The sequence below is a fragment of the Lupinus angustifolius genome, unplaced genomic scaffold, assembly GCF_001865875.1.
Source record: "Lupinus angustifolius cultivar Tanjil unplaced genomic scaffold, LupAngTanjil_v1.0 Scaffold_9_209, whole genome shotgun sequence".
Taxonomy (NCBI): Eukaryota; Viridiplantae; Streptophyta; class Magnoliopsida; order Fabales; family Fabaceae; genus Lupinus; species Lupinus angustifolius.
Genome location: NW_017718305.1, coordinates 2,178 through 14,982, shown reverse-complemented (window position 1 = coordinate 14,982; position 12,805 = coordinate 2,178). Strand labels below are relative to the sequence as shown.

The 12,805-nt window shown below is 32.1% G+C and overlaps 2 protein-coding genes across 6 annotated transcripts; both read right to left on the bottom strand.

The window, feature by feature from the left end:
- Window positions 1–977: 977 nt before the first annotated feature.
- On the bottom strand, window positions 978–5,140 carry LOC109337725. Of its 4 annotated transcripts, none has more exons than XM_019574759.1 (6): window positions 5,000–5,140; window positions 4,244–4,355; window positions 3,318–3,362; window positions 3,103–3,211; window positions 2,048–2,333; window positions 978–1,395 (listed from the first exon to the last, which is right to left on the bottom strand). In XM_019574759.1, the coding sequence occupies exons 1-6, from the start codon at window positions 5,063–5,065 to the stop codon at window positions 1,186–1,188; spliced, it is 828 nt and encodes a 275-aa protein (XP_019430304.1). In that variant the 5' UTR covers window positions 5,066–5,140; the 3' UTR covers window positions 978–1,185. The 4 variants fall into 4 exon arrangements, with proteins under 4 accessions (XP_019430304.1, XP_019430305.1, XP_019430302.1 ...); XM_019574760.1 differs by having other exon boundaries at window positions 978–1,392; window positions 5,000–5,139; XM_019574757.1 differs by lacking the exons at window positions 4,244–4,355; window positions 5,000–5,140 and adding an exon at window positions 3,812–3,845.
- Window positions 5,141–9,787: 4,647 nt separating this feature from the next.
- On the bottom strand, window positions 9,788–12,561 carry LOC109337723 (zinc finger CCCH domain-containing protein 48-like). Of its 2 annotated transcripts, XM_019574755.1 has the most exons (8): window positions 12,488–12,561; window positions 11,747–12,181; window positions 11,315–11,500; window positions 11,110–11,211; window positions 10,789–10,938; window positions 10,286–10,465; window positions 10,047–10,144; window positions 9,788–9,961 (listed from the first exon to the last, which is right to left on the bottom strand). In XM_019574755.1, exons 2-8 carry the CDS (start codon window positions 12,170–12,172, stop codon window positions 9,817–9,819), a joined length of 1,287 nt encoding a protein of 428 aa, XP_019430300.1. In that variant the 5' UTR covers window positions 12,173–12,181; window positions 12,488–12,561; the 3' UTR covers window positions 9,788–9,816. The 2 variants fall into 2 exon arrangements, with proteins under 2 accessions (XP_019430300.1, XP_019430301.1); XM_019574756.1 differs by lacking the exon at window positions 10,047–10,144 and having other exon boundaries at window positions 9,813–9,961.
- Window positions 12,562–12,805: the final 244 nt, after the last annotated feature.

The window sequence follows — 12,805 nt, the reverse complement described above, 5'->3', positions numbered from 1 at the left end:
ATGAAATACACTTGTAAGATGACTCTTAAACCCTTTTTTTTTTCTTTCTTTTTCCCTCAAAAAATAAACTTGCAAATAGACTCTTAGGTATTAGTATTAGATCTTTTTGTATCACAACAATCACAATATCATCACATACATCATCACTCACACTATTATCATTACAACTTACTATTTTGAGAATTCTCTTTTATCCTTCAATACCTCAACCCTATAATTTTAACATTGTATCAGAATCATGGTATTAACCTTGAAGGAAGCCTATGCTTGTGATCCTTTTGTCAATTCCTTTTCTACTTGTCTTCTTTTCAAGTTGATTCTTAGTCACTCTTGTCATCCCAATTTTAAGGATTGTCTTTTCCGCTAGACCGCTACTACTTTATCTTCCTTTCAAATTGAATGTATATAATATATATATATGCTTCATCTTGAGGGAAAGGGGAAGTGTTGGATATAGAAGTGTTGATTGTAATTCGGATCTGTCATGGTCTACTTGCAATTATTGTTTGTGTTCTTGTGATAATTAAGGTTCTTCTCAACACTCTTCATATCATCCCATTACGAGTTAAATGATGGTAGTACTCTCTATTTCTTCCTTATTGATGATCAATTTTCAAATTTAGTCCTTGTTATTTGGTGATTTGAGGTCATCATTCAATTCAATTTATTCTAGTCTTTTTCGGTTATCTCTTCTTGGGTACATAAATTGCTCATCCTTCACTTTCTCTTTCAATTCAATCATTCTTGTTATTTCGCTTGTACATAGTTATTAAGTTTAGATATAGCTTCTGTCATGAATGGTTAAACATTATTTACTTTTGTCCATGATAGTTAAGCTTAAATAAATTTGTGCTTCATCTACAATTACTTTTACCATCATTATCCACCTTATCCTTTTTGCCATAATGCACAAATAACATGGCATCTAAACCATTAATTCTGAGGCATATACACACAATAATCTAGGATATACTATGTAATCAAGAGTTATCATGTGTGAATTTTATTTGCACTGTCAACCATGTATTATTTTTAAGGTAGTTGTTACATAGTATTACATAGTAAATGGTAATTAACAATTTAACATACTAAGAATACTCCTTCATGCATTAATGTTTGAAGAAAAGGATAAGAGAACTGAACCTTGACAAGAAAACAAAACATCACAATTTGTATAGCTGACAGTCAAAGAGATGCTGCATGTTTAGAGTTTGAAAGATCGTCAGGATTTCGAATCCGATGCCTACGGTGAGATCTTCTTTGCCTCCGATTATGTGGTCCTGATGGTTTATCTGGGGTGTTAGGGTAATGAATCTCTTCCACTGGAGAACCATAACCAAAAAGAAAATCAAGAGGGTCTAGCTCTGCAATGGTATTAGGACCAGCTTTTGTCTGCTAAGAAATATGTGAAAAAGAAAAGGAAATTAATAATCCTGTAACAAAAACGAATAATCCTACAAAATAATCATCCCATTGTAATTTAAAATCATTTTGATGATAATCACCTACAAGGCCATACGATATATATCAATTTTATATAGAATAAATTTCGGCACACTGCATATTTGTTGAACAAACCACCAATCAAGTCAAGCACATCACTGTTGACTGAAAGCATTACCAAAGATATGTGATATGTCCATTGATCACATTACTATACCAAACAACAGTTACTTAAGCAAATCTGGGGGAAAATATGGTATAAAAAGAAAAAAAGTTTTGTGGCCGTTGTAAGCGATTAAACTCATGCGTAAAGTATCCTTAATTTCTTCTTTGATGGTCAATAGAAAGTAATTTAATTGAATTCATGCATAAAATATTTCACTTTATTATTGTTTACATTTAGCAAAGACAAGAGTTGAGGTGAAATAAGCTTCTCCTATTCATTTCTTATTACACTTCATGGATATGCTGCCCCAGTAGGACAATGAGTAATGAAGACCAATGATATAGTATCATTTTTTTCATTCTCTCTTTAAACAGATGTGACGGTAGCACCAATGTATTTAACTCAAAAACAAGAAAAAGGAAGTCCAAGAATACTTACAAAATTGTGCTTAATCTCAAGATTTGTCTTTCTGCTGTCATTGACATTTTCGGACTCGCCTTGGGAATTTTTACCGAGATCACTATGAGAGTCCACTTGGGTATGATCATAATAGTCATTATCATGTGTCCTATGGTCAGGGATTGCATTATCGCTAAAGAAATTACGGAACCGCCATCTGAAGTTAGGATTTTTAGAGGTTGAATCATCAAAAATCCTCTCTGAATAAAAATGCTTGGACATGAGCGGCCTTAGTGTAGGTTCGTTCTGGTACTTAGTCATCATTCTGTCATTTACCAACAACCATAACTCACAAGTAAGAAGATAGAATGGAATGGAATCAAATCATATGCCTAAAGATACGCAAAAATAGAAGAGTCAATAGTAAACTTCTTTTCTCTTCAATCATCACTCCCTTTTCCTTTTCCGGACAAGGAATGTAATGGGTGATAAAGCAATATGGAAATGTTAGAATAATTGGGCCTAACTCCATCATAAAAGTTACCTCATTGAGGGAGGGTTGCCCAAGCTATTTTAAATGGATGTTACCTCTTCAGCCTTTAACGGGGATGGATGGGAGAAAAAATTGCAGTTAGAATGAATTTAACAACCACCTATTTTCAATTTAGATTATATCTCCTCTATAAAGAAAGCAATATTATTAAAGCTAGACCAGTACATGTTCACCGGTTTTCAGGTAGAACCGGCCAGTCCGGCCTGGGTTAAATAACACTGAAACTCTGCAAGAAAGAATAACTTGTCTTCACTTCTAGTAATTCTTCTTTATAACTCCTATCGTCTTAAGTTTTCTATGATCTTTTTCACAACAGTGTTAGTGTCACTCCATTTAGTAAGTTGCTTTCCTACATCCATAGACAGAAAAGTGACATTTGACATTGATCTTGTCACATTCAAGATCCTTGTAATTTTAACTCTCAAACCCCCTAGTCAAGTTGACTTGCTTTGCTTAACATGAGGGAGAAAGCTTGTATGGAGCATATTGCACAAAGAAATAAAGTTCATCACGTGTGAGACAATGAGATTAGAAGACCTACATATTCGCTAACTCCTTCTGTAGTATACTCCCATCCATTTCAAGAATCTTCTCTGCAAAAGAATACATGGATCTAACCAAGATCCATGTTCCAAAGGAAACAGCAACTCCTACAAAAGGATAAGGCAACAAACAAGGGGTATGGGAAATGCCTTTGTAGATATGAAGATATAAGAAGTGTCTTAAGGCAAAAGGGAGACAGATGATTTCTCGTACCTGATGAGAGGAACATACGAAATGGGCCATTGAGTTTCCGAGTAGCTGCCACAAAGAAATAATGATTATAATCAGCAAAGAAGAAAAAGTCAGTAAAGGAAAAGTGACCACATTTCAAATAACACTGAACTCAGCAATAATCATATTCTGCTGTTACTTGAATATTATTCAGATTTCCCATGCACTGAAGTTAGCATAAGTAGAATTCGCATACTTGGAAGCCATCCAATGATGGTAAAATAAATAAAAGGTTATTATTAATTAAATCTTACTGGCGGTGTAGCTCTAGATTCTAGGAAAAAGTCTATCGCAGTCGCACCATCAGGATATTAACTTACTGGAATAAGTGAAAGAAAGGAGGCATTTTCGTTCATAGCTTAGTTAACTTTACTATCAGTACCAGTCTATCATCTTTCTATTACCAAGATACTAAATCCAATTCCTAAATCCCAATCACTGAATGTCCAGTATTTTATAGAAAAATTACAGCATACCAGATATTTGCATTAGCATGGCAAGATCTATTAAGAAACATTTTTTATTATAGCTAGCTGCCAAAAAAATGTGTGCCGTCACGTTGATTTTCATTCCAGCTAAGCTAATACAGGTATATATCAAACTCATCATTACATGAAGTAAATTTTTTTGGCAAAAACTCATGTTTGGAACACGTGATGGCTTTGAAAATGAAAGTGTTAGAGGCAGCAGATAAACTTGCAGTTCCTCCAAAAGTATCATGACATTAGAAGATGCAAAATGTTAAAAGCCACAAAAAATGTGACGATACTAATGCATAAGAGCTACCAGTAGATTAACTTACATAAATGAATAAAAAACCATGTTGCAGAAACAATAAAACTCGTGTCTAAAACAAAGTAGTTGAAAATTCATTGCAAATGAGAAACAGAATCATAAATAGCACAAACCTGCCCATACGGCACTACCCCCACCGATGGCACCAACAGTGAAATTCCTCCTGGCTTCAGATTTCCATGATAGCCAAATATTTGCTTCCTCGGGAGTCAATTTCAATACTTCCTATAAATAAATAAAAAACAGAAACAAACATTCAGTGATAATAACTAAGCGGGCAACAACAAACATCAAATCCAGTTTCAATGAAATGTATACGAAGCATCTTGACACATATCCTTTCATTATTATCACCAACATCTAGCAACCCAGTGCACGAGGCTCCCGACCATAGTTATGTAATTCTCTCATTTACGCTACGTACTATGTACCGAATTCATCGTATCACGTAGTACATATCTGGTTCATCATAGAGAATATCTCATAAAATTAATGTAAAAAGTGACGAATTGTGTATCCAGGTGAACCACACACATGAACATACCCGCGCACAGCATACGAGGTATCTATGGTCTAGAAATGATAGATATACCGAACCTTGCCGTAGCAAGTCTCAAGTGAAGAGACTTTTCCAGGATTTAAAGTCGTAATCTCTAGGTCACAAGGCACACAACCTTATCATTGTTCCGAAAAACCTAATTTGAGTTAACATTGGCCAAAATATAAAACACAAGAACGTACTGAAATTGAGTAAAGAAACAATCAATTGAAGCACACGGAATTAAGAATGAAGAAATTGGAATCAAAATGGTGGTAATTAAAAAGCAATTATGTTCATATTGGGATGAAATGAATGGGAAAAACGAAACCTTTTTGGAGTGAAGAACTTGTTCCAGATCGAACAAAGGGTACACGGCCGTTGAATGTTTATACATAATGATAGATCAACGAAAACACAATCTCTTCCTCTAATTGCTTTTTTTTGTTTTGTTTTCTTCACAAATGTATCATGAAGCTTTGAGTTCAGTTTTTGAACTTGTTTTGTTGAAACATTTTATTAGAAAAAAGATGTATATATTAATGATGTAACTTTTAAATAAAATTAATACAAATAAAAGATGGATGATATATTAATTGTGTATAAACCTTGACAGTACAAATATATTACACTCATTTTATTATTCGGCAGTAAGGTGTATATAACGGAAGCACATGTGCTGTCTCAAAGTTTTGTCTCACTCCACGTATCAGAAGATGTGATCGGTCATAAAAATATTTAATAATTATAATTTTAACTTAAATAATTTTTTTCAACCAATCAGAGTTGATGATAAATAGAATGATACGCAAAATGGGATAGCAGATATAGTCCCGTATAAAACATCACTTAATATTATGGTGATCATCAATTATTATTTTTCTACCACTTAAATTTTATAATTACTGAAATTGAATAATAAGGTTGAAGTTGAAATAAAATGTATGCTATATTGTTATTAATTTAATATATATTTAGGTGAGAATCAATTTTGATAGATGATAAAAGTTAAAGAAGTAATTAGAAATAAAAATTAGTTCATAATGTGTAAAGAGGATAAATTGTAGGGTATTTTTATAGATTTTCCCCTTTATTTTTTCAAAGTTAGAAGAATGCATCAATATAATAAAATATTTATATAAAGTTAATATATTATCAATCATTCACTTAGGAAGTCATAATGTGATACAATTGGGAGGATGAAGAGTTTGAGGAATGAGGTGTATGAGTTTGTGAGTTCGAATCTCACCAACAACAACAAAAGTTATAAAGTAGTTTAATGATCAGCTGTGAAAGGATGTGGGTGAAGGAGGATTGGAGGTTCTAGTTTGAGCATTAACAAAAGAAGAGAGTTATAAGATAATTAAAGTGAAGAGTGTGAGTAAAGAAGGTCAAGGGTTCTATGTATAACAAAAATACCAACAATTACTGATCAAAAAAATCATTCATTTGTATTATCTTATGTTAATTATGATTAAATATAAATGATATACTTTAAAAAAAATTACAAAGTTATTTGAGTGCTTAACTTGTTCTGAGGCATATGTTTCACCTATTTAAAATTTGACATAATAAGTATATTTAAAATTTTATTATATAATAAGTTATTTGAAAATATGATAGATGTACGGTCTTATTGTTAATATGTAGTATGCATATACATAATAATAAATAATAATTGATAACTAATAATAAATAAAATCCAGTCAATAACATTCAATAAAATAAATTCAAACGTTGAATAATATATAATACAGTAGTATCTAATAATATATATTATTGAGCAAAGAACATCCAACAACAATAAATTCAAATCTTAAAAAAAATGGAGAATGCAACATGCCCAAAATTAAAACAAATATCATGACGCAACCCTAAGGTCTCATGCCTCAAAATACTAAAAATAAATATAATAACATGAGTTTAAATCTTTTAAGTAAATTTCTTTTTAATTTTATTCAACTCCATACTCCTTCCAAATAATAAAAAATTAAAACGAATAATAATTTAAACTATCTAAATTAATATACTTAAAAATAGTAGTGTTTGTACTTTTTCTCTCTTCACAAAATACTTATTATCAAGTCAAACCACATATTAGAATGGGTGAGTATGAAGTGGGTTAGGTTGAGTAAAACTTGTCCCCTACTTGTTCTAAATATTGATTAAGTCATTTTTTTGAACTCGGACTTAGACATAAAGCTAACCTGGCTCTAAATATTGAATGAGATAGTCTTTGAACCCGGACTCGACCCTAGACTCGATTAAATACAAGGTATATTATTTTTAGATAAAGTTTTCTCAATATTATTTATTATTATAGATATATAATTTGACATATGAAATGATATTATATATATATATATATATATTTAATCATGTACTTATGATGAAAAAATTATACAATCAATGATATTTTCGACCAAGAAAGATGTCATTACTCTCTATATAATTGAATATTGAATAGAGATACATACAAACAAGATGAATGAGTAACCATGAGATACATATAATTGAATATAGTCATACACGTCCCTACTCACCCCTAAATATTGACTAAATCTAATTCTTAAATCCGAACCCGACCCTAGACCCGATCTTATTCGGACCTAATCATGATCAGGCTAAGCCAGGTGAGCGGGTAGTGTTGGGTCCAACTCACCCCTGCATATTAGTGTTTCAATAGAATCTTCATTCAACTTTAAAAGATATTCATTATTTATTATTCCTCCAGTATTAAATGTGAATTCTAATGCTACCGTTGAAATTAAAAAAAAAACAAGTATATCTGTAATAACTTTTTATAATACCTTACACTTCAGGAGTTCTTTTCTTTCGGTCGAATGCATTAAAAGGGTTATTATCATCGTTATTGTTAGAAATAAAACTAGGATCGTCAAGATAAGAATTACAATCATATTTCACTAGAGTATTACTTCATTTTCTCATATGATGCTAATACAATGTTAAAATCCGATAGGGTGAATTGGTTTTGGTGCATGTGATGATGAACTATTTGTAACATCATTATTATCATCATTAGAAGAAGTCACTCTCATATTCAAAGAGTACTCACAATATAATTTTTACAATAAAGTTTCTATCTTGTTCATATTACCTATAAAATCTTATTGACTCTTAAATATAAAGGGAAACATACATTAGTCAATTCGAATTTGCACCAAGAAATCCAAAACACTTGCAATGATTGTCAAGAGATTGCATTCCCCTAATATTTGTCAAACTTTCGAAGTTTACGGGAGATAGGAATGATTAGTTGAAGAGAATAAAGTATCTCATTACATCAAAAGATAATTTATCTCATTAAATTCACTGATTGTTTGATATGTGTATTATTTTTTCTTTTTATAATATATCTTAAATGAAAACTTCTAGGGGAAGAGAAAAAAAACATATATCAAACAATAGGTAGATTTAAGGATATAAGTTATTTCATGGTATAAGAAGATACTTTATTCTCTAAATTGAATTAAGTTGGTTAACTATTTTTGAAAAATTCTTTTTTAAATATTTTTGTTAGGAAATCAATTTAAACAAATATTGGACAATGCCTATTTAAAAACCTTGTGCACTATGGTACCACTTTTATGTGCTCTTGCAACATTTGTGACCGAGTGTTCTCTACATTGTGCACTTGTTCTTTTACTATATATATTACTAAGTTTTCTGACTACACTAAGCACCTTGCTGCATGAAATGGATGCAACAACTTTTAAAGAATTTAGTAGTCATGAATGGCACATTATTGTGTCAAGTGGTACAAACATCCTTGGACCTTCTTTAGTTGGACTATGGATATTTTACTTATTGAATGGTACATGTTCTCCAAACATTGAATCATCTACAACAATACAAGATTGTTAATTTGTATTTCTTAGATATATTCAAGTGTGAAGTTAAATGCTAGAAAACCTATGAAATCAATACTTAAGGTTTTATTTCAATATGTGATGATGTATCACTTATTGGGTTTTTTCACTTTTCTTGTCATCTATTAACAATAGAACTCCATGATGTTTGAAGTCTCCATCGTCACTGAGGAGTCCAATAACAACAAAACTCCATGATGTTTGAAGTCTCATGATGAAAGATCCAAAGATGAAGTTCTATTAATCATTGAGTATGCAACAATTTCTACTTCTGTTGTGTTGCATCTCAATATAAATTCATTTTCAGATCAAGTATAATAAGAATAGCTACATGATTCATCTTCAATCATGATCAGGACACAATCATATTTTCTTGGAGTTAAGAAATCATGAGGAGTGTGAACTTCAACGAAACAAAAAGGTTATTTGTCTCATGATCTGAAGGTTATCTACAACGGTAAATCTACTTATAAATACCTTCCTCGGGCTGCCCCTTTTAGTTTAAAAATCATGAGTTAAGAATACATTTGTGAACTTTAGCTCATATACCACATGATATATAGGTTACAAGCATTTGCAAATATGTTCAAAAAAAAATCAGAGTACCAGGACATTTTTTAAAGTAGTAATAAGTGTGTATATATTCTTCATTCCATCATCGCTTATATTTAATATTTTCAAGATCATATATACCAGTTTTCAATGTTCATCCGAAGCTGAGTCTAACATTCTATTGACAGAGAAAGTTGGTTAATTTGACTTAATAAAAATTGAAAAAAAGTATACATGATTGTGTCTTGATGATGCTAAAGAAGTGAATATACAATATATTACAAATTACACTATGAAGGCTAAATCTCTTTGAACAAGTGGACTGATTAATATAGGTATAGACTTGTGGATAGAGAAGATTATCTTTTAAGTTTTGATATGTTTTATTCAAATAAGAGGAGTGATATCTAATCTAAAATAAAAAAAACATGGGGAAAAATGAGCATGGCTCAAAAGCTAAAAGACAAAATCAGGTATTTTGTGCACTTTTAACTAAAATTTATATTTATTAATGTAGTAGCCATTTACATTTGTGAGTAAAAATGAACAGAATGAGAAAAAAATGGAATCAGAGATTTTCATTTCATATTTACTTCCATTTACAAATCACAATCAATACCAATGTTCCTCACAACTCAGGAACAAAGAACTAAATTCATCCTTATCATCACTGCCATGAGAGGAGGGAAAATGCATAATATCATTTTCATGACGATGCCACCTTGGGCACTTCCAACCATCTCCACACCATCAGCAAGCCGGTACCATCTCCGGTGAAGAAGAGGCCCTCGGGACCTATCTCAATCGATCGAACTACTTGTTTTGCAAATAAGCGACCCCTTTCTAAAAATCTGCACAGTTAAAAATATACAAGGTCAAAGGGCTGTGACAGAACACATATATACAAAACAAGACAGCGAGTTTAAGTTCACTCACGATGGCAATTCATATAGTCGAACTGAATTATCTGCAGAGGAGGAAAACAAAATAGGCTTCCCTTCTGCATCACTCATCCCATTAAGTGCAAGAATACCCTATAATGAAGTAATAACAATATTAATTGGGCAAATCTCAGCTTGATTTATACAAATGAAAATAACAACCAAATGATATTTGACAAAAACAAAACAAAAATCATACTTATAAATAGACGTTACACTGACTATGAGACTTACATTTTCTTCGGTGTGTGTATATGCCACTTTTATAGTACCCTCTTCAGTGGCGACCCAGATCTTAATCGTGCAATCAGATGAACTTGATAGCAAAAAACTATCCCAACAAATAAGGGATGTTACCATATCAGTATGCCCATTAAGGGTCATTTTGCACTGTAATGTATCAAGGTCCCAAACCTGAAGAAAATAATAACAAATTGTTCTCAGACAAGTAAGAGTGTTGAAAGAAACAGCAAGCAATTGTGTAGCTAACATGAAAAACACTGTAAAACATATTGGATTTTCCTCATACACATGTAAAACAATTTACAAAAACTACACTAATGTATTGTTACAAGGTTGAACAAAAAAGACAGACCAAGAATGCAAATTGCTACCACAGTACGAAAAAGTGATAATTAAATGATTTCAAATTTGTCCAATCTGCAATCTAGTGAAATCAAACATCCTTTGAAAATCTGTAGAGGTAGAAACTCCTCATTGACGGAAAATAGACTTACCTTTATGCTATGGTCCATGGATCCTGAGAAAAGCATCTTGCCACCGACCGTCAGACACACTATAGCTTTAGTGTGGCCACTGAGTGATGCAGCCAATTCGAAAGGAGAATTAGCATCAGAACTGCCTCTCCATGCAGAAATAATACCATCCTGCAATTCAAATGATCAGATGCTACGTAAATCATTTGATGGCAGAAAAAAAACTGTTTAAAATGCTAGAGAAAATTCTGGTCGAAGAACAAAACTATTACTATCTAACAAAAATAAAAGGACGTGTGAACTGGTTACATGAGAACCATAAACTGCTGTATGAGTAGTTACCTGCGCTGCAGCAAAAAGTATATCATTGCCAACAACCATCGCAAGGACTTTTCCTCTAGGTCCATCAAGAGTAAACTCCATAGAAGTTTGAATATTCCAAGCCTTCACAACAACCACAGTGACATGATCAGCTTATATATAATGCTACAATATATAAGGAATGACCATGCAGTGAAACAAAATGAGGAATGAAGTAAAAGCTTACCTTGACAACATTGTTTAAACCTACAAAAATCCAAGGACCCTCACTGATCAAAGAATTAACTTCGCTACCACAATTTCTCACATTAGTACATTGACCAGTATGGCAATCCCATGTCCGAACTATTCCATCAGTGCTTCCAGAATAAAGTTTGTCCGATCCTACTGGAATTGTAATCCCAGTGACAACCTGTTGCCAAAAAATGCAATTTAAGTACTATAAAAATAGAAGCCACACAATTTTTAGTGTTTGCTGGAAATTTTAGAAAAAAGGTATGTCTTAAAATCATCCTACCATACACACCCGGTATAATATGTCATTGTTCTTAGTTCCCAACTTCAACAGTATAAACTTATAACACTCTGTGGCTTTAAATAGTAATGAGTTCAAAATTAGTCAAACACAATCATAGTATTCGGATAATTGAAGTAGTACCTTCTTGTGTTCTTTAAGCTTTGCTAATGTTGAAAAGCCATCACCGGTAAACCATGAATGCAAATTCTGGCAATTGTCACCTTTTACACAATTGTCATTCACCCAATATCTACACAGAGTCTGTGATGGCTTCTTTGTAACACTCTTCTCATCTCCGGTTTTGTTGGTCTCTCTAACCGTCACTGCCTTTGAGTTATACTTGGGGTTCGTTGTCGTCTTCTCATCAGAGTAATGAGAATGAGGGTTCCTTGTATACCGATAAGCATTTTTGGGTTTATTATACTGAGGAGTATAATATGACGACGACGATGGTGTTACACTATGCAGAAACCTGCAAGGATTTCTATTGCATCTCCCAGCTAACCAATAAGAACATGGTTTCCGGCCAAAATGTTGTTCATTCCTCTGTACTGGTTTTATATCCATAGTAATTCTCTGAAGAAGAAAAAACACAGTATCAAAAAACTAGTTCATTATTTTTCGTGCTTTTTCAAATGATCAGAACCCCATAACTATGGAAACTTGTCAAGAAACCTAATAATTCAAAGATTAAAACCTAATAATTCCAAGATTACCTTAATCACCCAGTTTCTTTAATTATCAATTAATAAAACCTAATGATTCCTACGATTAACTTAAATAACAATTTCTTTAATCATCGATTATAATCAACTAAATCTACTAATCATATTGAATAAAAGCTCATAAAGAGAGAGTAAAATGAAAAAGATTAAAAGAAACCTGAAAGTGGAAAAGGCAGAAGAGAATTGAATTGAATAGTATTAGAGTGTAGTGAGAGAGTAAGAGAGTGTAGTGAGTGAAAGAATGTTACAGCGACTCATTCATATATATAGTTATCGCGCGTGATCTTTTTTGGGTATAATTATGGCGCGTGATTCTTTTTTGGGTATAATTATCGCGCGTGATTGTGTTTTTGGGTATAATTATGGCGCGTAAGCAACTAAACAACAACCTCTTTTGTTTTTTTAATAAAAAAGAGGACAACCTTAACTTAAGCGTTATATCTATGTACTAATTAATATATCTTCCTAATAAGTT

Coding starts and splice junctions, on each gene's coding strand:
- LOC109337725 (XM_019574759.1), bottom strand. CDS start 5,065: ATGTATAAACATTCAACGGCCGTGTACCCTTTGTTCGATCTGGAACAA. Junction 4,356..4,999: donor AAGTTCTTCACTCCAAAAAG/GTTTCGTTTTTC, acceptor ATTTATTTATAG/GAAGTATTGAAATTGACTCC. Junction 3,363..4,243: donor GGGTAGTGCCGTATGGGCAG/GTTTGTGCTATT, acceptor TCTTTGTGGCAG/CTACTCGGAAACTCAATGGC.
- LOC109337723 (XM_019574755.1), bottom strand. CDS start 12,172: ATGGATATAAAACCAGTACAGAGGAATGAACAACATTTTGGCCGGAAA. Junction 11,212..11,314: donor GTTTAAACAATGTTGTCAAG/GTAAGCTTTTAC, acceptor GTTGTTGTGAAG/GCTTGGAATATTCAAACTTC. Junction 10,466..10,788: donor CCATGGACCATAGCATAAAG/GTAAGTCTATTT, acceptor TATTTTCTTCAG/GTTTGGGACCTTGATACATT.